The sequence below is a fragment of the Haliotis asinina genome, chromosome 6, assembly GCF_037392515.1.
Source record: "Haliotis asinina isolate JCU_RB_2024 chromosome 6, JCU_Hal_asi_v2, whole genome shotgun sequence".
NCBI lineage: Eukaryota > Metazoa > Mollusca > Gastropoda > Lepetellida > Haliotidae > Haliotis > Haliotis asinina.
In genome coordinates this window covers 40,521,565-40,547,628 of record NC_090285.1, presented here as the reverse complement: position 1 = coordinate 40,547,628, position 26,064 = coordinate 40,521,565, and the positions used below count along the sequence as shown (strand labels likewise).

General features: G+C 38.5%; 2 protein-coding genes across 2 annotated transcripts; both read right to left on the bottom strand.

The window, feature by feature from the left end:
- Nucleotides 1-1,663: 1,663 nt before the first annotated feature.
- LOC137287544 (uncharacterized) lies at nt 1,664-14,093 on the bottom strand. Its single transcript, XM_067819894.1, has 8 exons — nt 13,990-14,093; nt 7,794-8,087; nt 6,817-6,954; nt 6,302-6,523; nt 5,697-5,975; nt 4,970-5,569; nt 4,589-4,789; nt 1,664-4,445 (listed from the first exon to the last, which is right to left on the bottom strand). The coding sequence occupies exons 2-8, from the start codon at nt 8,071-8,073 to the stop codon at nt 4,135-4,137; spliced, it is 2,031 nt and encodes a 676-aa protein (XP_067675995.1). The 5' UTR covers nt 8,074-8,087; nt 13,990-14,093; the 3' UTR covers nt 1,664-4,134.
- A 4,803-nt stretch (nt 14,094-18,896) lies between these two features.
- On the bottom strand, nt 18,897-25,199 carry LOC137288049 (uncharacterized). Its single transcript, XM_067820414.1, has 8 exons — nt 24,944-25,199; nt 24,435-24,748; nt 24,000-24,140; nt 22,734-22,958; nt 21,449-21,739; nt 20,241-20,840; nt 19,760-19,963; nt 18,897-19,644 (listed from the first exon to the last, which is right to left on the bottom strand). The coding sequence occupies exons 2-8, from the start codon at nt 24,712-24,714 to the stop codon at nt 19,373-19,375; spliced, it is 2,013 nt and encodes a 670-aa protein (XP_067676515.1). The 5' UTR covers nt 24,715-24,748; nt 24,944-25,199; the 3' UTR covers nt 18,897-19,372.
- Between the last annotated feature and the right edge of the window lie 865 nt (nt 25,200-26,064).

Genomic DNA, 26,064 nt, shown 5'->3' with positions numbered 1-26,064 from the left:
TATGAAAAATGCAATGGTAATAATGATATTATAGTACATAGGTGAATCGAAATCAGTGTATGCTCAAATGGAAAGCATAATTGCGGTATGTCAAGAATCCATATGTCTTAAAGCTTTTCCATATGTTCATTTTTGATGACATTAGTGGATCAGGATACACTCATCTTTCGCTAACACTTTTATAACACCTTTTGATTTTATGGGTATCACATGCTAGTCACAGCCGTCGTCTGACTCCGCTTTTGAGATACTTAATAGATAGATAACAGTAAAACAGTTCAATTTAAGCTGCAACACAGTCTTACAAGTGATTTAATCCAGAAAGTAAAGTCTACGAATCTCACAGCGCGGGGTTCCCCTCTGGTCCCATTGCCTGCACTAGGATCACACTAAACGTTTTTGAAGAACCAGGTAACAGCCACTACGCATGACGTCCGGGTGGAACTTGTCACTAAGGCATGGTGGGGTGACGGTCTGTTCCCGGTTGTAGAAATACCCCAAATTTATTGATAATTATATATTTCCGAAATCCGAAATAATGAGAATCTGGCATTTTCATTGTGACAACAAATAAGGATTATGTTAGGACTGTAAGTTCAGTCGGGTTTATTCAGCAATCCGAGGAAGACAGAGTCCGAGTTGGACAGAGTGCACTGTATTGATTAAATTCTTCCTGAATCGAACCTACCTGCCTATCTCTTTCAATTTTACAGTCTCTGAACCATATTGCTTTCCCAGTCTGTACAAAAGGCGTGTGTAGCAGGAATAGATTTGTTCCAGGTTCTGAAATCATCATCTCATCGGTGCTCCTTTACGTTTATATTGTATATATCTTCTGAGACTGAGCGTTTTGTAACGCCTTGTGTTGAGGTCTCGTAAATGACGAATTCTCGTAGCCAACCATCACTACAAAAGTCATCTAAAATTGTGATCTTACCTACAAGGAATACAGCAGTGTAGTGACCAGGAGACGTATACGTGGACATCGGCGGAACCCGACCAGGAGCTTGAAAAAGAGCGGAGAAGACTCGACTTATCAGTAGAATACTGCTCAAGGATCCATTATTAATCAAGGCACCTCAAACCTTTTCACTACAGACTGCCTTTAATCTTCCTATTACGCAAATCCGCTTATAGTGTTATAATAGGTCGTGGAGTACCATGTTTAACCTCGTCTTTTGTCCATCCATTGCCATAACTCATTACCGTTCAAAACAAATGGAATTAGCAACAACACATATGGCGTGTAAATACATCTGTCATTACTTCAGTCCCTGTAAAAATGCGGGTTAGAGTTGGTCTTCAGTAACCCATTGTTGTTGTAAGAGGCGGCTAACAAGTTCAGGTGGTCAGACTCGCCGACTAGGTTGACACATGTCATCGTATCCTAACTACGTAGATAGATGACGCTCATCACTGGACTGTTTGATTATTTACAGACCGCCGCCATATGGCTTGGATATTGCTGAGCACACCCACAGAGTTAATATTGGGGAAATATAGATCAAGTTGATGTACTCCTCAAAAGATTTTTTGCGGTTGATGACTTGATTGATGCATCATCACACTCAACGTGACCGCCAAAGTTCGTTATCACTCTGTGCAACTTTATAAACATGCATCTCATTGAAAAAACCTCAAAGTATTAATACAACAAACAAGCTTTGGAATACATTTCTTTTATAAACGCAAATCAAAGCATTCACAAAATGAACAGGAATATAAGGTTGTAATTGTTTTGTAAGTAATAAGGCTTTACTGGCTTTTGCTACAAGCGTCTCTGTGCAAACAGTCCATGACAGCCAAGTAGAAAACATGATAGCAAGATAATTATAATATGTAGCTGTTTTCAGTTGTATGCCATCCAAAAAACATTTTTCATAATTACGAAGGTATCCCCCATTCCAGACCTGCCGCTTTACTCCGCTTCAGATCTTTTATGGTTGCTTCAATCTCTCCCTGTGTAATATCAGAATTAAGTATATTATTGACATCTACATCAACACATCTATCACAAATATTCTCATCATGATTATTAAAAAAACCCGTCTACATGCTGAATGACATCACTGTTTACACTTCTATCGGTTAAAATGAAGACCTTCTGGAAGTAATCAAACCATCTCTCATTACTAATCTTCGTGGCTGAAGTCTCAACATTCACTTTATTAGTTACACTACGAAGTTTTCTCCAAAATGACTTACTATCCCCTGTACTATCAGCCAGCTGAATAATACATACGCTCATACGCTTCCTTCGACATAACGATCTATAACTATTCGTCAGTTTACAATACTCCAGCAGAACAGTCTTATTCCCAGTCAATCTAACCTGATCCAGTACACAGAACTTAACAGCCTTCATATCCCTACACTCTTTATCAAACAACTTATCCACTGATCCACAGATAGACCTACTACATGAGACTGTACGCCACACGTGCATGTATATTATTGAAACGATGACCTCCCCCGACAAACCAACCTCCCCCCCAAAAAAAAACAAAAACAAAACAAACAAAAACAAAAGCAAATAAAACAAAACCAAAAAACAAACCAAAACAGACAAAGGTGCATCGACTCGAGCGCTCGTATCGACAAATACCAATTACGAATTAGTATTCAACATATTTCCTCTTCAGAAAATGTATAAAGCTGATACAAAATACAACAAAGTAGTGTAAAGCTAATGTCATTATAATGTCATGTATTTGAACATTGTCTTTACCACGGTCATTGTAAGCTGCTAATGTGACGAACTGGCAACACTGCTTCACAGTGATTGTGAACATTACATTGTGACGTCACTACAAGTTACGACACAGTATCATCTGCAACTAATCACTCAGTCTGGACAAAGATGAAAGGCGCATGAGGGAAATAACTGTTATTTATAACATGTGCGAATGGGGAAAATACGTTCACGCGGTATTTGAACCTAAGCTTCTAATGACTATGTGTGTGTATTGTGCCCTGAAACAACATGCATTAACGACTACCAAAATTGTTACTGTGACACCACAGACATGAGGTCCCTCTCCTGGACTGTCACAAGGATTACGTCATACACATAATGACGACACAAGCACTACCACCGCATGCCGCCATGGATATGCTTAGTTTTCCTTAACTCTGAAGAGACATGAATATAAACTGAAACATGTTCCAATGGACATTGAAAATTCTTACCACATATAGAAAATCGTTATCAGTTAAGTAATGAACTTTCTTACAGTGTGTATGGCTACTAAAGCCTTTTGCGTCTTAAGACGACAGGTGTCTGCATCCTCGCCCTATCTAATGATTAATGACTATCAAATAATATTCACTATCATATATAATAAGTTTTAACATTCATTCAGTCATACATAATATGAATATGTTGTTGAGCTTTCTGTTTCATAGTCAAGTCTGTTGTCAAGTCTTGAGCACTCTACATGTCTAGTTGCTACACAAAATCGACCCAATTTCAGGTTCCACTGTCTTTGTAGGGGTATTGAGGCCTACTTGCTAGGTTTTATGGTATGGTTGTGGAGCCAGCAAAGCTTCCTCTGTGCTGTCGAAAGTGTGATCCATCAGTTTGACTACTGACAGCATTCTTGGAGTCACCCAGCCGAGACTACCCTTCATACTACACTACTTTCATTTTGCCCGGTAACTTGAGCGTTTCAGTATAAATATACCGTAATATTACCTCCTTTATAGTCTGAGTTATATAATTTCATTATATTTCCAAGGCTAATTCTGCTATCATCAGTCGAACATAACGGATGAAATTTGTTCTTGTCTGAAGCCAAATGTTTGTAAGAAGGAATGTGATAAGCAAAACTTTTACAAAAGTGTGTTGCTCAAATGGAAATTGCCTGTGAGGAGGTTTGTGAATATCATATGCATGTATGGGACTTAACACACTTAAACAGACGGTTATCGTTTTCAGTACTGCATAACAGTCTAAACATATTACTGAAAACACCAAGGACAAATGAAATGAACTTGCTCTCTCAATCTGGACGGCCCTGATGCTGGAGTATTTCTTGGTGCGGCGTTCAAAGAACAATCAGTCTCAATCTGGACACATTTATGATAATTTCAGTCTAGTTCACCATGAACCGTTATCAAATCATTATGCTGGAATTATCGTATTTGATCCGCCGCTGTTGAAGGAAAATGTTGTCTAAGTATGTTTCGAAGCTGGTGCATCTCTGGCATCATCATCTCTGTCATCTTCGGTCCAAACCCAGCATCCCCCATGTTGCCTATTAAACTCTGTCCTACTGCTGTTTGCAGCATCTTTTCTATTTTGTCAAGCCTGTGAACAATGTCTGCCTGTTTCTTATTCTCCTCTTCCTTTGCAAGAACTTTCAGTCTCTGTCTGTTTCGATGCTTGAAATCGTCCAATAAATCCTTTCTCCCTGTTGCTTTGAGCGCCGTCTGCATTATCCGCTCTGAAAGGCGAGTGAGAGGGGACGAATTACTGCTGTTGGGTATCCAATCAAAGCGCAAGATTATGTACGTCTACTAAGTTGCATGTTCCACAGAGTGGTCATTAAAGTATTTCATCGTTGTACTCTTATACCAGAAAACATACCTATTTCATCGTTGTCACTCCGTCCAGTCTTCTCCAATTCTGATAAAAGGATGTATTCATATATTCTATGTCTGATGTCAGGCTTTTGCAAACCTTGGGGAACTTTGAATGCAGCACAGACTTTCATTCTCTCTTCATCGTCTATTCGTTTTCCAAAGTCTTGAAGAATCTCCTGCAATGGGGGGTCAACACACGTAACGCCTGCAAAAAAACCCAACAAATATCATATTTGATAGACGTTGATTGCGTGGATACAGCAAAATTAGCAGAAGCGTATATGTAACCGTCTAGTCAAGGGACATGACACATACGGAAAAGATAACGGTGAAACTCGTGTCCAGACAAACTCTCTAACACATATAATGTTGATACACTACATACCAACAATCATGGAGATTGCGATTGTATATGACCTCAGTAGTTCAAGATCGAGTTGTTCCAGTTTGACACCAAGGCCTTTCGCAGCGGACATGTATGCGTTAGCATTTTCAAAGTTGCTTTGGACAGCTTGAAGCGACATCAACGACGAAGTCATGAGGTTGCTAAGTTCTGTTCTCCCCGAATTCCACTCAAGTTGTCGCGCGGCTTCAATCAACTCGTAGATGGCTTTATGGTCCTTAGACGATTTCTTTGCCCTGTCAACAGCATCTGAAAACCTGTCCCTGAAGTGCTGTGGTGTGAGGGTATAAATGTCTGGCGAGTGTGGTAAAGTTCTTATGTATGATATTTGTTGTGCCTGGAAATTCAGACTGACCATCAACGCACGAAAGAGCCTGTTATTCCATGTCTTCTGTTCTGTCAGGCTGAGTTTGATTGTCTCGAGACTGTTGACCTTTTCCTGAAGTATGTCCTCCAACGTTTCATTTGACGTCTGAGCCTCCCAAAGACAATGCCTCACCATTTTTTCGGATTCCATGTGAATTTTCAACTCTTCTGTTAATCGTCTTATGTCCGACGTGTTGCTGCTGCTGGCAATATGACCTGGAAAATATATTTCGCTTGTCAATGTACCTACAAAAAGGGAGTTGCTTACACATCTGAATTACATTAATGTCAGACTTGTGCAAATTCTCACAAGTTTATGGAGAATAGATATGAGGGATCTTACCTTTTGATACTGTGACTTTCTTTCCGTAAACTATATAATCAACTCCCATATCTGTCAGCCAGGAGAAGTCATCAATTTGGGCCAGTAAATCAGCCGCTTCTACAGGTAACATGATAGTGATGACGATGCTTTCTGAAGGTTCCACCCCTGCCACGGTAACACAGGACGGTGGCATCCCAACGTATCTAGCAACACGGTTACATATGTCCTCCACAGAAATGCTTTTAAAACTTTCAAGGCTCCCTTTGACATGGAATTTGGAAAAGGTGTAACCGTTTTCTGAAAAAATAAACTCATAAACATAAATAAACTAATATGACGAAACTGAATATAAGTGTTACAGACAAGTCAGTCGCTACTTCGTGGTGAAACAGATTCCATTAGGCATAAAAAGAAAAAAATCATTGACGACACCAGGTGTACGCGAGGAGATTTAGCCTGTGAGGGCCACCACACATCCAGAACTTAAACGATTAGGGATAATATCGCAACACAATTCACACAGTTCTTTGTTTTTTGTTTGTTTGTTTTTTAAAAAACTGTTTTTAAATTACTTTTCATAGACAAGGCGGCACATGCCATATCCCATGTAAAGTTTGTCTTACCTGGCTTATCTTTTGGAGTGAAGAAATGAACTGGTTGATGTACACATGATCGAGCATACGCAGCTACAACACTGCATTGTGTTTTGAGCCCGACACGCCAAAGCAAAGCCTGAAGGAACGTTAAGTTGTATCGGTTGAGGATGCGTGTCGTCATGAGATGTCTGAAGAATCTGGCTGGAGTGTTGAACTTCTCAATGATTTCCTCTGGGCATCCATTTTCTCCTGTTGAAAACATATGTATGACTACAGTCTAAACGCAGTTTAATCCACGTAAAACACTGTGTTTTACGCAGTTTACATATTACAAACTGAAAAAAATCATTGGTGATGAAATATGAGTATGTGTGTTTTATAGACCTAAAAGATGCGCCCATAAAATCAAAATAATGTAGCATGCTCAAAGTTAACACCTTTGTTAATGCTCAAAGTTAAGAGTCATTCAGCTTTTATGACGTGGTCATAAAAAAATTGCATGTTGTAAAATATGCTCGTAAATAGCGACAAAATGTACTAACCTATCACGAAATGCTTCATCCTCTCAAGCTGCTCGGTAGTGATGTTGTTGTCAAAAGTTATTTGGTCTATCACAGATCTCAGTTCAAAATCATCAGAAGGGTTGAAAAACATGTTGTCCATGCTCTCTCCTGTGATATCTGTTTAAATATTCAAAGATCAATACGCTTACATATGTACATCTTCGATATCTCCATAGTTTACGTTCCGATATAGTCTCCACTATACCCTGGATGCATCTACGGCTCGGCCCGAAACTTTTATTACTTCCCTTTGATGGCTCCGCATTCTTACAGTAGCCAGTCAGAGAAGCCGCCGTTACAACTGACCATGCCAGTGTCAACAACGATATGCATGGTTCGTGTTGCCAAGGTTAATCGGTTAGATAATTTGAAAAGCGAAAGTGAGTTGTGATTGGTTCGCTCAACTTTGTTCTGACCTTTTGGTGAGTGAGTGGTGACAGGAGACACCACAAATGAGCGTCACATATTGTAACCAAGTGGGTATTCGGACAGCCAAGGCTTTAACCACTAGCCTACCCCTCCGTCCCCTCACATTTTAGAACTTAAACGCGAACAATGTTAGACATACACGTTAACGCACGAACCATGTACACAGGTAAACACCGGAAGAGTCACTAGGTTGCCAGACACACGTGAAAAGCCATATACACGAGATGTAGTATCGGTTACCCATGCAGGGAGCAAATGTATTGTTAGTCCCCACAGTCCCTTGTATGGTGATATGCCTCCAGATGTTTACAGTCTATAGAATGTTTGTATATTGTACTGCTGCCTATTGTTAAACTGTTTTAGAGGTAATGACTAGTTTCAAATTGAAACTTGTGATATCCTACTTATTTTTTCCTTCGTTGATATAGTTCTATAATTAACCTTTATCTGTTTTCTTGGTTTTAGTCACGATTTGGCTGAATTATTGCCGATGAGACTTAAAACTCTTACCTCGCCCACACGGTTACCTTGGTCAAGCTGTGTCTCTTGTAGAAGAGTGTATAGGTGAGGACTTAACAACTGAAGAATGTCACAAAACACCGTATAGCCATCGTTTCCCTTTCTCTTGAGACAATCCAGGATGTGCTGATTCTGCTCCGACTGTGGTGACAATGAACGAATAGTTTCACATTCATCATCACTGAACACACCCTTTTCATACAATCTGTCCAGCAGGGGGAGTGGCTGCATGTTACCTTTCAGCTTAACATGGTTCTTGCGTAGCCGTTGCCTTTTATCTGGGTCCATTTTATGAGAGGTACCTGTGGAAAGATGGAATCGAACATAGATTTTGTGAACGGCAAGAAAACTTCTGACATAATTCAGTCGTGTCAAATAGCTGTCGTGGTCAGATTCACTGACTAGGCTGACACATGTCCTCGTATTCCAACTGATGTTCATGCTCACTGAATTGTCTAGCACAGGCTCGATTATGTACAGGCGCCACCATATAGGCGTGTACGGCGAAACTAAACTACCTCACTGGGTTGTTCTCATTTCGCCTACAGTTGCATTTCGGCTACACTTAAATTTGGTGAGAAGTAATTAGTGGCAGTAACCTACAACCCCATACAATAATGAGTCAATAAGTAGTGTTAATCTGCTAATTTAAAACAACTGACATGTAGGGAGGTGATTTTATAAAGAAACATTGACATTTTGACTTAATGATCTGTGAGTACTGGGCTGTTATTATATCTTAGTTGACTTTGTAAAGAGATTGATTTGAACTACTACAGATGGGGGCTAAGTGATATATGAGTAGAGGGGTGTCATTATAAAGAATTAGAGCAGTCTTAAACAATTCACTTTGTAAAGAGATTATAGATGTGGAGTTTTGGCTAAGTGATCTTTGTAACAAGATTTTGTACTCTGATAGTATGGAGTATAAACGGAAATATACAGTATGAACATTATATAAATGAAGATATTGCATGTTCCTGACATACCAGCATGGCAAATATTCATCGTGTGGAATATGTTACGTCTCAGCGAGGTGGACAACAGGTTTTTCATGCAGGGTATCGTTATCGTATCAATGTTAAACGTAAAATAGCAACGCATTGGAAATGTGAATTTGCAGGATGCAATGCCCGAGTAAGCACTAGAGGTGACCATGTATCTTCAGTTTCCCGACAGGCACACCCTGAAAAGAGCCTGAAAAGTTTAATGTCCTCAGCAGACTTAGAAACCGAGTTCAAGAAGACGTAGCCCCAGTTCAACAAATATATGAAGATGAAGTTGGGGAGTTAGATAGCCATACAGCTGCAGCCATTCCAGCATTTCTCACCATGAAATCTGTACTATACAGACAACGAAGGAAGACTCTGCCCCCCACTGCCACAGACTCTATCTGACGTCACGTTGCATGGGAATTGGACACAGACAAAAGATGGTCGTCAGTTTTTATGTGTAGATGACGGCGATGTTAATACGATTCTTATGTTCGCCACGGGTAAGATGCTTGACATTTTAATCTAAGAGATCTAAGAGAAAAAAGAGATGAAAAAAATTCTGATAAACGATTTCTATGGCATAAAAAGAAATGTAGACACATCATGGGACTAGATGTCCAGCATCGAACATGAGCTAACAAAGAAAAAGATGGTGTGTGAGTTTAAACTTCAGATTCATGCGGCTTTTAACAATATTTATATCGTCTATCTCTATTATTTGTGTTTAACAGCGTTGTGGCTATGGATATACTTGAGGTAGGTTTTGTATGCAATATTGTATTTGTGATTTGTTTCAGCCTACTGCTGTTGCCATGATGACTATTTTACACATCCGCTGTTCAATTGTTCCATGTGAGTCGTGTAAAGGGGTGCAACGCATCTGTTACCAAGTGAGGTAGAACTCAAAGATGTGGACATAAAATAATCATAACCATAGACTTAAGTTTACACCATAACAGTCCCACTTAAACTTAAGGCTGTCGTCTACATATCATACAAATGAACAAACTGCTTCGTTCACCGAATGCCGGATTCGTGAACACGTCAGCCGCATTTCTAACTGTTGAGCTTTCAAAATCTATTGGGACATTCAAGTAAGCAATTTTTACATTCATTTGGTGGACGGTCATGTCAGTTTAGTTTTGTCAGCTGATATCGCTTTGTAGCCTAGGCCATTACCCGTGGTAGCCCATGGCCAGACATCATGCATGCAGTTACAATAATCGACGAAAGTCGGCAATGTGCTGTGTTCAGTATGAAATGTTGATTCTGTCACATAGTCAGATAGAAGTCGAGGTGTTCTACTCGATCTGTCTCCAAGGATATCTTCATGCTTCATTGCTCTCAACGTCTTCTACCTTCCTATTTTCTTCCTTCCGTCTCATTCTCTCTAGTGAATGCTTTTTTAGTCTCTGAATGAAGTAGAGGTTGCTAATGTAAACTCATTCAAGACGGGATTAATCCAAAGAAACTTTGGTAACCTCGCTTCTATCAGCATGCCATCTCAAATGATTTCTGCTTTTGTTCTGTTTGAGGACCGCTGTGAACTGTTCTGTTTGAGGACCGCTGTGAACTGTTCTGTTTGAGGACCGCTGTGAACTAGTGTGAATTCAGTTCTCTTTTCAGTTCTGGGTCTTCTGCTATGTCATGTGTCTCCGTCTTAAGAAATAGATTAAATCCACAAAACTGTGCATATTTGAATGCATCTTTTACCGTTGGTTCAGTGGGTCCGACAAGGGCAGAATGTACAAGTTCCAACACACTGGTTGCCCTTTGTCAGTGCTCTGTTCCTCCGCTGTGTCATTTTCCCTTTCACGCATGGGTCACATTGGAAGTCATCTTATATACTGATTTTCACACCTGTTGTCACTGCTTTTAATTTCAAAATGCCTTGTATTTTAAAATGTCCCATGGTACGCTACCATTCCTGTGCTGAATGTCACGTTTCCTTAACTGAAGTTACACTATTCAGAAAATAGACTTTTCCTTGTTTCTTGATATCGAACATCGTACCATTGAGGGCTTAAAGACAGGCGCTTAAGGGGTAAAACAAACAGATGCACCTTTTGTTGTGGCGGCGTGTACCGAAATATTTTTTTCTGGTTGTCTGTTAGCGCAAACAAAGCATTTTCTGAAAGTAATTCCCTTTTCCTTTTACAATTTCAATTGTTCTTGTTCCATTGGCTAGCTCTATGCAGTGCCGCTCAAGCTGAATTTTCGAAACCTTTCATCAAAGTCAATAAACTTTCATTTGCAACTTTTGCAGTGTCTTTTTTCTACAAAACGTCCTGTCATGTTCGACTACTACAAACGTCACACTATATGTTAACTCTGACGCTATTTGATCTTGTATCGCTCCGATTGTTGCCCTGATATGATTTGTGACTTACTTTTCCACATGTAAAACCTCATCTCAGAGCACTGTCATCTATATTTGCAATCCGATCTGAACTGTTCCACTTTCTTCATAATTTCGAAGAGCAGTGTCAAGCCTTTCAGAACCATGGCAATAAACAATCACTGATTACCTTTTCAATGCATATGCTGCTGCCTAAATGCGCACTACACGACCAGTAATACTTTCGTCTGATTCCATTTTCAACATATTCAGTTCTGTATACATTGATATTATCCTGAGCTTTCCTAGACCTAAATAATGTTCTTGTGAGATTTTCACGCTTTCCTACCACTATCTTCAGCATCTGCCATGATCAGACTGAAAAATCTATCATCTAAACATTGTAGAGTTCTCAAGTATCCAAGACATGTACCTCCCAAATTTGCTTTTTTTATTCATCTCCCACAAATGCCAAGCGTACTCTGGGCCCACAACCTGTTGACACGATGACTATCGTACACGTCCATCGTGTATTTGTTTCAAAACGCATGTGCTTTATGTAAAGAGGCGCAACTCTTCTGAAACCAGTTCAGAGGAGCAGAAACTCAAACTGGTGAGTGAAAATAATCATAAACATGAACTTCATAAGTTTGCATCCTAACAACTACAGGTATTTGTTCTGTCTGGATATATGGCTAGTCATATTGCTGTCATATAGTAAACCATTATATGTGTATTGTATGTACTATTCAATTTGCAGGTAATATAACTGAATAGAAAACTGTAGGAGAGACTTGTGACCCGGAAGTGCTTGTTTTTCCTGTTTGCAATTGTCCGATAACGATTATACCACCAGCAAGTCCCATACGTGTAATAAAATATCGAGCGTCTCTTACACGGACGAACAAATAATTCTTTCATTCCGTGCAGTAAGGTATACCCAGCGTTGCATTTTTCGTCGGTGTAATGTCCATTTTGTCCTTGAAAATCAAGATGTCATGCACTAAAGACTTCTAAATGCTGAACAATGATGAAACATTCCACTAATTAACTTACCGTTAATACCAGACACAGCATAATAATGCATACCCCACTTCCTGAATTTGTAGTAGTGTAGTGTAGTGTAGTGTAGTGTAGTGTAGTGTAGTGTAGTGTAGTGTAGTGTAGTGTAGTGTAGTGTAGTGTAGTGTAGTGTAGTGTAGTGTAGTGTAGTGTAGTGTAGTGTAGTGTAGTGGTGGTAATGGTAGTTTAGTCGTAGTGTAGTGGTGGTGGTAGTGGTAGCGGTAGTGGTAGTGGTAGTGGTAGTGTAGTGATAAATTAGTGGTAGTGGTAGTGGTAGTGGTAGGGGTAGTAGTAGTTGTAGTGTAGTGTAGTGGTAGTGGCACCTATTCAGTTTCTATGAGGGCGGATTGCTTATATCATACTGCATATACAACTGAAGGACCGAGGTGGCTTACAGAAACATATCTTAAACTGTTATCACCTTCAAAATAAACAGATATAGGTGTGAAGGTGTAGATGCAGAAACACCTGAAATGTGTCCTGTGTCACAGTGAATAATTATCACACAGCAATAACACAAGCAACAACATACTAACGTACCTTTATCTTCATCACCGTATCATTAAACAGACTAATAATGTCCCTCTAATGGTATCAAGCAGCATTACCATGTCATTATATACCTTTCAACTGCATACAAAGTCATGTTTTGGTACATGTGAATATGCAACAAATATTAAGTGAGTGAGTGAGTTAATATTTAACGTGACATCGGCAATACTTCGGTCATATCGTAACGAGAACATGTTTGACATTGAAATGAAAGATGTGTATAAAATAATATAAGCAAAATATAACAATGTCATAAACCCTGTCGTCAGAGGACAGTAAAACAAATAGGATATCACAATTACAACTGAACATAGTATGAAAAGTTAAAACTTATAGCACTATTAGGACGGTACAGTATAAAATCTGTAGATCGCCAACAAAAATAATAAGTGAAAAAAGTAAACGACATATTGTTTTATTCTGTGTAGAATGTCTATTCCCTAATTTCTGACTTCCATATAATTGGTATTATTATCAAACACCATCATTGATAACCTTGATTTGTGAAGTCGTTACTTGTTAGGTTACACTGAGTGGGAATTTCACATTTTGTAAATGTTTAATTTCCCCAAGGTTTTAGGTGTTCTGATGATCTACAGTTAGGTATACTTTATTTCAAATCATACTCAATAGTGTTTCTTGCTTTATCATATAATGTTGTGTGGTAACTTTATTCATCAATAAGTTCTATAAATTGGAAAAAACTGAATTAAAATGTGAGGGTTTTCATTTTACATAACATGATCAAATAAAATTCTTTACGTCATCATCATATTAACTTTTGTATATTAGTTGATTTTGCATTTACATGTACATACAGAAGTGTGGTGAGATCTCAAGTAGCAGCGTAAATATATCAGAGTTTGTTGCAGGAAGTGAAAACACAACCTCAATAGTACATACATCATAAAATTATTATTTTAACACACCTTAATTGTGTAGCTTATAGAAGTGAGTATGTAATATTGAACGTGAATATCACATATTGTATTCATATTCATGAAAGTAACAATACAACATCATCAGAACATATAATATGATATTCACGTTTTGAATTATCAAAACCATAAATACTTTATAAGTACAATAATGTAACCTACTCTTGCCAGTGTCGACAACAACTCAACATGGCCGACATGACTCCCGCCGGTTTTACATGAAAGATTTAATAACTTTATTAACACTGAGATTTAAATATCGGGTAGGAGAAGTCGGTACGTGTTCACCCAGATCGCTGAAAATCAAATAAATACTCACGATCGTTCACCACCCGACAGTCATTTCAGTGTCACGGTCACGATGACCTCAGTATCACGATCAGTGTTGAGTGCAACTGTCGTTACAATGTCACGTGACTCTGTCGAAATATGTGGATTGTTCGTGAACAGTTATCGACCATTTCAAACACAGACACATGCGTAATGTATAGCATTGGAAACTATTTATAGGAAAGCTGATGTAGTGCAGTAACGTAAAATTTGTATATCTTTTTCAATTTTAATTCTGAATCATCATTAATGTATTTCGAAATCCTTAAACAATAGAGATATCTGGTACCCTACACAGAACAAAACCGTATAAGACAATCACTATAACCCTGTATAACATTTCAGGCCATGTTAAGTATGGTCCTTTACATTGCTATTAGCCATGCGACTACCTTTCCAGGAAGAGTGAATGGAGGGCTTTCGCGGAAGTCATACAACCTTGTCTGATGATAGCCATACGACAAGACGCGTTTTACAGTCACACGCGATCAATGCACATAGTTATTGCAGCAAATCTTTTTACAGGGTTGCACATCATGGACTCAGCATTGCCATCATGAAGATGTTTCCTATGCATTCAATATCTAGTTTAGTGGGAATTTAAGGTGAGGTGAGGTGAAATGAGGTTTAACGTCGCACTTCAGATTATTTCGCTCATATGAAGCGTGCACGTGTGTGTGGTAGCTTGTGAGACTTAAGCTGGTTTTATAGTGCTAGCTCACTGACATACCATGACACAGTTAAGCATGAATATTTCACTCAGACACATTATACTGATTCCGAAAGGACCTGTTCTGGTTGGACTCATTAGTATCGGTGTGTTTATAACGCAGATGATACAGTGATGATGGTACAGGTAAAGGTTTTCAAAAAAGGTTAGACAAGTTGCCAAGGTATTGTGATAAGTGGCAGCTGTTGGTTAATTTAGATAAGTCATTGTGTTTAGCAAACTGGAAGGCTTAAGCTTTAGGAACAAATATTTTCAATTAAATATTTTAATTAGCTAAAATTATGTAATTAAATATTTAAAATAATTATAGTTATTAAATATTAATTATATTGTTATTAATGTAATTATTATATTAAAATTATCAATATTAAAAAAATTATTAAATTAAATATTTTAATTAATTACAATTATAATTTAATGGTCGAATCTTACCTACAAATACCTCGGAGGGAATTTTTCAAGTTCTTGGTCGTGGTATATTGCTCAGAAAACATTTGCTCTCAAAGGTACCAAAGTCATTCAGTATTTGGAAACTAAAGTACGTAACTATCGTAACTTACCAACTGTTATACCGTGTCACATATTTGATGTTAAAATTTGGCTAGTTCTTATCTATAGTTAGTGAGGTTCGGGGTTTTCACCCATCACCTGACATGGAAAGAATTCATGATCGCTTCTGTAAGGAGGTGCCATATTTAAATAGATCTGTTCCAAATATTATGGCCCGTGGTGAGCTAGGATGGCATAAAGTCAATTGTTATGTGAGGATCATAAAGTTGTGGGTAAGAGTGCTGTATGAAGAAGATAATGTTATTATTGAGAAGTTTTATTCTTACCAGTTGTCTTTAACAAATAGAGGCTTTCATTGTTGGGCCTCAGAGGTCTAATCATTACTATTTAGTATTGGATTCGGTGAAGTGTGGAGATATCAGGATGTTGTTATTATAAATCATTTGATATCGTCTTTCAAGCAAAGGTGTATAGATACTGACAAGCAACTCTGGTTTGAAGATGTCCTTAAGTATAATATACCAATTCTGTACCGTTCTATAAAACATGAGGCTAACTATGAAGTTTCTCTGTCGTGTATGCCTGTGAAAGTTTGTCGTATTGCCCTTTCATCTCTCCGCTGCTTCAGCTGTAAATTATTACTCGTAGAAGGCCGGAAAATAGGTTTAGCTAGGGAAAACAGGATATACCTGTAGTTAAAAACATTGAATCAGAGTGTCACTTTTGTTTAGTGTGCCCATTTTATGATGGACTCAGACGCGCTATTCTTCTTGTTTATTATTATACATATTCCTCAGAAAACAGTTGATAGCATCTAAAACTGCTCACGTAATCATCACTTGCAAAGTATGTATTTTTAACATTCACATTACAAGCACGTTTTCTGTCATCACATACATGATATATGTTCCAGGCTTAGTGGTGTAACATACTGTATCCCGTCCATGCATAATGGACCAGTGGTACCTCATATCATCAAAAACGCGTTCATTCATTCATTCATTCATTCATTCATTCCAAGCTGGGACCATTAAGTACAATTTTTAACGTCTTTTGTATGGTGCGGCCAAGGATCGAACCCGCGACCTTCCGCTCTCCGGGCGGGCTCTCTAACCACCACACCGCGGTTCGAGATATCAAAGGTAGAGTAAATAAGTTCGCTACTCAACCGCTATTTTAAGCGACAGGTTTGTGGTAGAATCAAAGACGAATAAGGAAGATGAAATTCATCGGTCAACTCTACGTTTCAGCGATTGTTGATTCATATAGTCTCCAGTCGACATACCCATTATCAAGATCGCTCTGGTCTCTCAATTTTTAATATCACTGCCCTCATGTACAAACCATATATTTTGTTTGTAAATCATTTAGTCATTCACCTGATGAAGGACAGTAAGTAACCCAGAAACGTCGTGTTGTAAGTGATAAAGACGTTGCAAGTCCATACCATACCTTGTTGTGTAAAATTTTAATATTCGGACGGACATATTACGTTAAAGCAAGAGAGAAAAATCCAAATCCGTCTTTAATAGATGCTGAAACATTGGGTGCGGTTGGGTGCAAAAGGGGGAACAAAGGGGGAATGATGTGAATGAATCATCGACAGTCAGTGATAGCACCAGGTGTTCTCTAAAAACTTATTGTAAATCAACTATTTATTTAATGTTTCCAATGTCTGCAATAGTTATACCACTAAACGACGACGGTTTAAACAATCACACAGTCTAGTATGCATGATAAGATGGACTTCATCTTTGTGTGAATTTTGACGAAAAATACTGGCCGCCCTCTATTGTGGAGTGAAAAGAAGAACTGATTAACAGGCACATGATCAAGCATAACAGGCTACAAGCTTAGGGATTAATAGAAATTAAACCCCATACTCCCTAGTTGACTTTAGATTTTAATTAGAAAACAGTACGTTTAACCACAAAGTTCATTATGAATCATGGTCAAAGCGTTCACTCGTCACGCTGAAGGCCCGGGTACACACGGGTACAAAGGATGAAGGCCATTCTATTGCTTCAACGACGTAAACCACAATCACTTACACTGTAACAATACCAGAACGTGTGTGTAAGGATTCCATGAATCATTATCACTAGGAGGCTACACATACGTGCAAATACGAGATATTTACTGTCGATTAACCATGTCGAGTTGTGTCTCTTGTAGCAGAGTGTCTCGGCCAGGCCGTAAAGTGTGAAGAATTTCGCAAAACGAAACATGGTTTCGTGGTTTCGAATCCGTTTGAAATATTAGAGGCTGTAATATTTATACAATCCGTTCAAACAACGGAGGACTTCCGGGCCATGATTTCTATATAGTCGTTGCCTTTAACCTGAATCTATGTTGAAGGGTGTGAAGTGAAGTAATTATTTTCATAAAGAAACATATTCACATTCTTAGAAATAAGCAACTTAAGAAATTTCTATTTCAATGTTGTGTCTAATTGATTTCATAAATAAGCTTACGGCGTATGTCTACATCCGATTGTGATTTTCATTCTTTCGGTATGTAGCTTTTGGACCTTGTTTTGATCAATTTTCTGAAACTCATTTCCTTTAACCATTTAGCGATGAGATATATTTCTGTAACATTGCAGAAAAATGATACGAAATTTTAATACATCGAAGATCAGTCGATCATGAAATGAATTGCTTGATACAGGAAGTAGCATACTTCTTGGTGCTTGTGCTTGTGGTGTGTGAGGTAGATATGCTCATCGTATCGAGAACAGACAATATTATCACCGGTTGATTTATGTTAAATATGATTATAATATATTCGGGGTCGCAACATGGACTCATGGAAATGTACAACCAATCGCTGCTGTCAGATATGAATGTTTCTCCCTTTGACGACGTGTATGAAATTGAAACCACAGCTTTCTCCGAAAAATGTCTCACCATTGTGTATGTGCTATTACATTAATCCGATGGTTAGGTAGTGATTATTTTAGGCACAGGGTAAAACTACTGCTTTTGACTATATTGTACTGCAGAAACATGTATCGCATTCGGTCACTACTGGTATAATTTGCAATTTCCAAAGATCGAGATCGTGAGGACGCGTGAATGTTATTTACTTTTGTTCACGCTACTATATTTCCGGGAATTACGAATGGAACGCCTGCCCGAAATGCATACAACTTCATATGTTTATATCATATAATACCCAAAATATGTGTACAACAATGCATGTCACGAAAGCTATAAAGCTTCTGATCAACCATGTTGACTTCAAAGTGGCTTCTTATCACCCTTACCATGTACATCATACCATTTTCATGTCAGCTTTGTCCACAAATAGCACAATGTCTGATGTGTGCAAATACGCGATTGTGTTTCACATGCATTGGTTGATGGAGGAATGCATATGAACAACTGTCCAGTGACAGATGTGTCATGTACGGATGAGAACATTTGATGAATATGTAATTGGCCAACAAACATGTTTTAGTAGTAATACTTGGACTGCTTTTGAAATGAGGTACATAACTCTAAAACATCAACGACGGAGAGTTAGTAATGGTAGATCTGTCAATTAGAAGACATTACTGGTGTTTTTTAACTAAATACAGTGCACGTGTTCAGAACTACGCCCCATGCGTGTAACTGCAGGGATGGTCGTTCTTACAGTTGAAGCAACACTGATTTGGTACAAATAATTTATAACATACCCAGTGGTATGTATATACAAACCAATGCACCCTACTAAATGACTCATTCATCAAGCGGATGCTGACGTACATGTTATCATATCCATGGCCTATGACTCGTTAACATAAATTGTTACTTTATTTCCTATTTTATTTATCACAAACATTGCAAAAGGTAAACACCCTTAAAAAATCAGAATAGTTATTAATATTTCCTGTTACCAAACAAAATTGCATGTTAGGTCTTATCTGTGATCTCACCAACTAAGAAGAAATACTTTAAAAATATAAGTGGACAATGCGCTAGCTGTCTGTCCCGATATTCCAAAATCAAACGTGTCAGTTCCCTTTTCGTTCACAGCCGTACTGCTTCTTTTCATTGACATGAATGATGAACTCTGTTGTATACTTATGCTTGCATGGTTGTGCATTTAACGTGCATAAATATACCGCTGGGTTCCAGCATGAAACTTAACGATAGTAGGGAGCATCGTCCTTTGAATGGAAAACGGGCATTTTGATGGCTTCCCCGAGATTGTAAAGGGGAAATCCACTTAGACCAGACGCATTTTGAGCTACAAGTTTTTTAAGGACCTTTTCTATGTTGTCAAGTCGTTCGGGGACATCAGTGGTGTGTCTCAAGCGTTCCTCCAGTCTCCGGGTCCTCTTTTTGTTACGGCTAACAAAATCTGACCACAATTCTCCTCTCCCACACACTCCTACTGCATCGTGTACGACACGTTCTGAAAACGATATGCCCATAATATAAACAATTGCAATTTACGTGTCACAAAGGAAAACTACATAGCTATAAACTATTTACTAACATACCTTCAGAGAAACTTAAATAGTACTAACCGACATCCTGGTCAGTGAGAGACATGTTTTTGTTGTACTCTGCAAAAACAAGACGTACAAAGATGCTGCGCTTCATGTCGTCAGATCTGAGTTCTGGTGCAACCTTATGGTGATCAAACAGCTTTTCCGCTTGTTTCTTTGTCAGCTTCTGACCCAAATCAAGTAGGATCCCCTCTAGATCCGGTTCCAATGTAAATACTGGTGCTGCAGATAGAACAAAATACAACAGTACAACACATGACGAACCACATCCTGTAGAATTGAAGACTGTAAGTTGTACAATATGGGATGTTTTCGGGGCAAGAAAGTGACCTGAATGTGTTCTCCTTACATCTCCCTACGTCAATTATAGAAGGAGCTGTATGGATAACGTTTCGATACAGAATCTTATACCGAACTATGAAAAGCTGTTATCCATAAAGTGTGTTCAACTTCCAAAATGCCACCCAAAGACCTTATCCTTCTACGCTGTTCCACTCACCAACATCCACTTTCAACTGTAACGTTTGCTGAGGTGGAGTTACTGGAGGACACACAGTGTCGACACCTAAGGAGCGTCCAACCATCCTATACATAAGACACTCATTCACGTTTGCCTGTAGACATTGGACCGCAACACTGAAAGATTTCCTGAATGCATCTAATAAACGAACGTTGCTAATCTCTTTCAACAAGGCATGAGCATCGATGACTTCATATAAAACATCCGACCTGCACACCCTCTTTGCTTTTTCCACGACATATTTAAAGTGTGTTTGGGCGCTTCTCTCCCTGATGTCCCATGTGCTTCCTCCAACATGTGGCACAAGTCTCTGGAGTAGCATGTGTACTACGTTCAGGGTTACCATCAAGGCGTAGAATAACCTTGTGTTTCCACGCATTTGCACGTCTAAGTCTTCTTTGCATTTGTTGACCTCATTTTCCTTTCTGTCATACATATCACGTAGGGTTTCATTCGTCATCTGTTCGTCATACAGACATTGCATCAGCTGCTGTTCCGCTCTAACCTTTCTGTCCAGCTCAGATTCCAAGATTGCAAGTTGACCCCTTGCATCAGGAGTTGAGTCAGATTGTGCTGAAGCTGTGGAAGTGTTATATGCAACGTATATGATTATTAATGAACATAACTTTTATTTCATAAAAGCTATTAAACAGATTAACGATGCAGTTTCATTGCATATAGCAACGATATAGCAATACAGAGTCAAAGATTATGCACTATTATTCAATAAGGACTACTAAGAATCATTGAAGCTTGAAGTAATGATTTCTCATTTCTGTTTAAGTGAACGTGATAGATTACCCCTTTGAAAGAATAACTAATGCCGAAATCGCATTTGGCACCCGACAGTGGAGAATGTAGTGCTTGTGGTGTCTTGTTTGGTTTGACCCTGTAACCATAACATGCAAGTCACGTTGGATATTTTTTTCCACCCCGAAGTCATTTCAAATGGTGTGTTAATGTCACAGCGAATGTCAGACAGTGTCGCTGTATTATACCAAGTTGGATTCAACAGATCAGAAAAATCAGTAAATGATACCATGTGAAACGAAACTGGCCAGGTCCTTGAACCTGACCACCCTGACCATGACCACCATGTTAAGAACCAATATGGGTGCTAGGAACCTTCCTAACATTCGTCTTCAAAATGGAAAATATGGACCTATATCTTCTGTGATGACACTTACTATTGCTTGTTACTTTCACATCAACAGTCGATGTGCCACTAGTTATACAGTCAACGCCAAGCTCAGCTAACCATGGGCAGTCTCCAAGATCCATCAGCAGATGTAGAGCATGTTCTGGAACCATCACAGTCAGGAGAATACTGCTGACGGGTTGTAGGCCTACAGGAACAACTTGTGACCGGGGTACGCCCAAATACCTCGACACGATGATGCATATCTTTTCAATGGTTATCCCTTTGAAATTGTCGACTTTCCCACGAACGTGGAATTTGCATAAAACATATCCATTGTCTGAAAAATAAAGCATATGGAGGTACATCATATTAGCATGATTTACGATACTGGGGATATGTACGAATTAATACATTGTAAGTGTAATTTGATTAATTGACAATGCAATTATTTAAAATTGTGTTCATGATAACACACTGGCCACTTCCACAAGCTGACTACTTGCGAGACGCGTTCAGCATTCCTTGTGTCAAGCCCGTGATCGAGCTTTCCAGTGTCTTTGAGGTCGAACATCAACCACAAAAACTACAACTCCTTCCCGAGTTCCCGAGAGGAAGTTTTAGAAAATAAACTGAAACTGATAAATCAATATACAACCGTTCTCAGTCGAAAGGAACTAAAGAAAACCCTTTAAGCAAATGTTCCAAGGTGCGATAAGGACATGTAAATTTACAAATTTGCTCTGTATTATAAAATGAAATGTCAACACACAGGAACAATATATAATGATATATATGATTAATGGAAAAATAGTGTATTATCTATACAGACTATTATATTGCTTGTTTTTCAAGGGAGATAACTCCATAAAATGTTTCTGCTCTTTTATCAGTTTATATGTCGTGCTAGGCCAGTGTATGTCGTATAGCTTTTGTTAAGGTCCGAAAGGTCACATATGATTAGTTTTAGCAAGGCATAAACCACATGAAAACCTATGCATGAACATATGGAAACAGTATGCTGAAGCTCAAACAAAGAAGATTTTTCAAAGATTTTGAAAAACTACCCACTGGAATCAAATGTCAAATTAGGCTTTGGGACAAAACTAGAGAGTAAGACAAGGTTACCTGCCTTACCTCAAATAAACTGACCCAAAAGCAACTTATGCATCCATACCTATGTAAATTATACTAACATATATATTTTCGTTGATGTAAACGGACGTTTATTCTTCTTCTATTCTAATATTAGACGAAGATATTTCTAAATGAAAATACATCTAGCGACCAATCATAACCAATTATCCTTTGCACCCTATATTCACATACGTTACCTGGAATTGAGCTGTCAGCAAGGAAGAAGTGAATGGGTGCATCATCACTGACCCTTGCGAATCTTGCAACATCTTCGCACATTTGTCTCAGACCAACACGCCACAGCAGACTCTGTAGAAATGCCAAATTGTAGCGAGTCACTATCTTCTTATCCATCAAGTGCCCAAAGAATCTCGCTGGCGACTCTAGTATTCTGATGACATCTGCTGGACAGCCATTTTCACCTGAGAAATGATAACAACATAATACAACGCATGTATACATACATACCAACAAAAATACAAAAATATTCATTTACAATTGAATCATCAAGGATTTTTTCCGACTGAATAGAGAACACATTCTACGTAAAAATATCAAAACTTGAAATACCCACACCCATACCCACACACCAGCACCAGCAGCAACAATAAGAAGAACAACACCAGCCACCCCCACCCCAAATAGAAAAAAAAATCCAAAACCAACAGCAAAAAACAAAAAAAACCCCACACAAACAAAACATCAAACCAAACAAAACACACACCCCCTTACCCTCCCACCACTCCTCACCCAAACCCAAACCGAAACAAACTCGCCGCACCTACAAAATCACACCAATAATAATACCAACACAGACTACTAACGCATTTGAAGCCACAAGGGTATTTTCCTACTCGGTTAGTGAACACGTTATACGTAACAATGTTGTGACCTTAGAATGCCTCATAAATGACTACACTCACACATCAAAACACACACACACACACACACACACACACTCTCTCTCTCTCTCTCTCTCACACACACACACACACACACACACACTGCAAAACAAAAAAAAAAACCCTAAACAAACAAAAACCCAAGAAATCCCCAAAAACGAACCAACAAACAAAACTTCCACCCAACCTTCCTCCCTTTCCATACAAACCAGGACATCCCCCACAAAACCGAAACCAAACAAGCCGCAACTACAAAAACACCGATAATACAAACATAGACTACAACAAATGAATCGACAAAGGTATTTTTCCTACTAGGTCACTAAACACGTTGTACGTAGGAACATTGCGACCATTGAGAGAGAGAGAGAGACAGACAGAAAGACAGAGAGACAGACAGACAGACAGACAGACACACACACACACACACACACACACACACACACACATACATACATACATACATACATACATACATACATACATACATACATACATACATACATACATACATACATACGTACGTACGTAACTTAATAATAAAACCTGAAAAGGCCTCACTCTGAACAATATTTTTCATCCTGGTAAGCTGCTCCTCTGTGATTCTGTCGTGTAGGGTGAGTTGGTCAATCAATCCTTTTAACTCGAAGTCATCAGATGGTTCAAAAAATATATTTCCGTCTGAAGGCTTTCCTGTAATCTCTGCCATCAACATGGACAAATATGAACGACACATATCAATGCATTTATATGATTTCTATACAATTATATGAATGAATAGATGTATTTGACCATAAGTGTTCATACACAAAATGATAGGCAAATGATCAGATATTCAAACTCCAGAAACTTATTGTTAACAATATGTGTGAAGAAACTGACCAGTAACAAACTGAAACCACTGGTTTCTGTTATTACTGCCAGGTGATTACAAGATAAATTATTATGAATCACTGTTTACGTTGTCTTTATTTATCTCATGTGATTAACACAAACCTTGATCCATCTTTGTTTTTTGTAAAACAGTCAACAAATGCGGTTGTACTTCACTCAAAATCTCACAAAATTTGTCGTATCCTATATTCCCGGTAGTTTTTAGAATCGTCAGCAGTTCCTGATTCCGATCACTGACTGTGCTCTTTGCACGAACAACCTCACAATGTTCATCGTTGAAAATGCCTTCACTGTACAATGAATCTAATATTTCATTTGTATCCAGGTCCTTCTTCAGCGTCTTGTGATTTTTCCGTAGCCTCTCTCGTTTATCAGGATCCATTGTTCATCCAAAGGTAACGCCTATCTCCCACTGACTGAAATATAGTTATCTTCACCATGACACGACACACGGTAAACCATTACCATTTGCAGATATACAAATATATGGAAAGATTACGTAGATCTATATATATTCGACTCTCAATATCGTATTAGATAAACTACAACATTATGGATACTAATCATATCAATTGTCGTGGACAGTAAATTTCTCACATCCAAATACATACCGTTCAAAGCTCTCCCAACATGGCCGCCAAACACTTCATTGATGACTGTTCTCGGTGAGGTCACCGTGCACTTGAAGATATACAAAAGTTACAAATTTACACATCAGCCATGTTCAGTGATTGTATAACCGATGTAGAGATTGTGAATAACAATGGTGTATACAGACACTCTTCAGTCAATAATCTTTAATATCCGGTATTGTTCGGGAATGTTCGTCCGCTGCGCGTTCGTCATTCGTATGGAAGCGTCATTTGTATGGAAGAGAAGGTACACATACTGCATGAAGAACCACCTACACACTGTTCAGTTAAATATGTTTGCTTCTTGTATATTCCAATCTCAGACACGAAAGGTGAGGACCACTGACATACGTATAGTTAGAGACACATTCATATGTATACACATGCATTTTTACAAACATTCTCAAGTTTAAACATAATGGATGCCAGTGAGAATTAAACATCGTTTTAGATACATAGATACAACAGTATTACTCGTAGTTTATACAATGATTAATTAAAACCATTTAAAACTATACCATAGATTATACACAAAAAATTACACGGAAGTCATTCATTAGGCATTTTAATTATATAATAATTTTCGCCTAATTTCAGATCTAATAACCGCGTGATAAGATTATACATGAGATGTTCACTTATATTTTCCCGTTACTTTGAACATTCGGTCTGTATGGTTACAATAACGAACCCACTGACAAAATGTCCGAAACGTTGTTCCGTACATACCACAGTTATAATTTCCGGTTTGGAAACACGTCGCAATGTATGAGTGCTAATTTTATCACTACAGCGATTGTCAGTCTGTTCAACCAGAGTGCTTCTCAGAAACTTAGCCCATGACCTGACTTTCTCGGAAACCACATTGAAGCCTGAATCATGATAAACAAAGTTATTATGCCGGGCCTACAACACACCAGACCGTGTAGAATTCAGGTCAAACCGTTTTGGTCTTTATTTTGGAGTGGAGTAATTTTTGTGCATTTGCAACGATTGCGGTATAACGTTACAGAAGGTCTGGTGTTGTTTGCTTGCAAGAACGCTACCGGCTGGGGCCATGTACGCCAGTGGCATAATTCTCTTCAAGCGGGAACTGCTAT

Excerpts from the sequence above, each read along its gene's own strand:
- LOC137288049 (XM_067820414.1), bottom strand. The coding sequence starts at position 24,714 with ATGGATCCTGATAAACGAGAGAGGCTACGGAAAAATCACAAGACGCTG. Across the intron at positions 22,959-23,999 it reads GATGAAAAATATTGTTCAGA|GTGAAAATGGCTGTCCAGCA; the intron begins GTGAGGCCTTTT and ends ATCATTTCTCAG. Across the intron at positions 19,964-20,240 it reads ACAGTTGAAAGTGGATGTTG|CACCAGTATTTACATTGGAA; the intron begins GTGAGTGGAACA and ends TTCTATCTGCAG.
- LOC137287544 (XM_067819894.1), bottom strand. The coding sequence starts at position 8,073 with ATGGACCCAGATAAAAGGCAACGGCTACGCAAGAACCATGTTAAGCTG. Across the intron at positions 6,524-6,816 it reads GATGAAGCATTTCGTGATAG|GAGAAAATGGATGCCCAGAG; the intron begins GTTAGTACATTT and ends TGTTTTCAACAG. Across the intron at positions 4,446-4,588 it reads GAGTGACAACGATGAAATAG|AGCGGATAATGCAGACGGCG; the intron begins GTATGTTTTCTG and ends CTCGCCTTTCAG.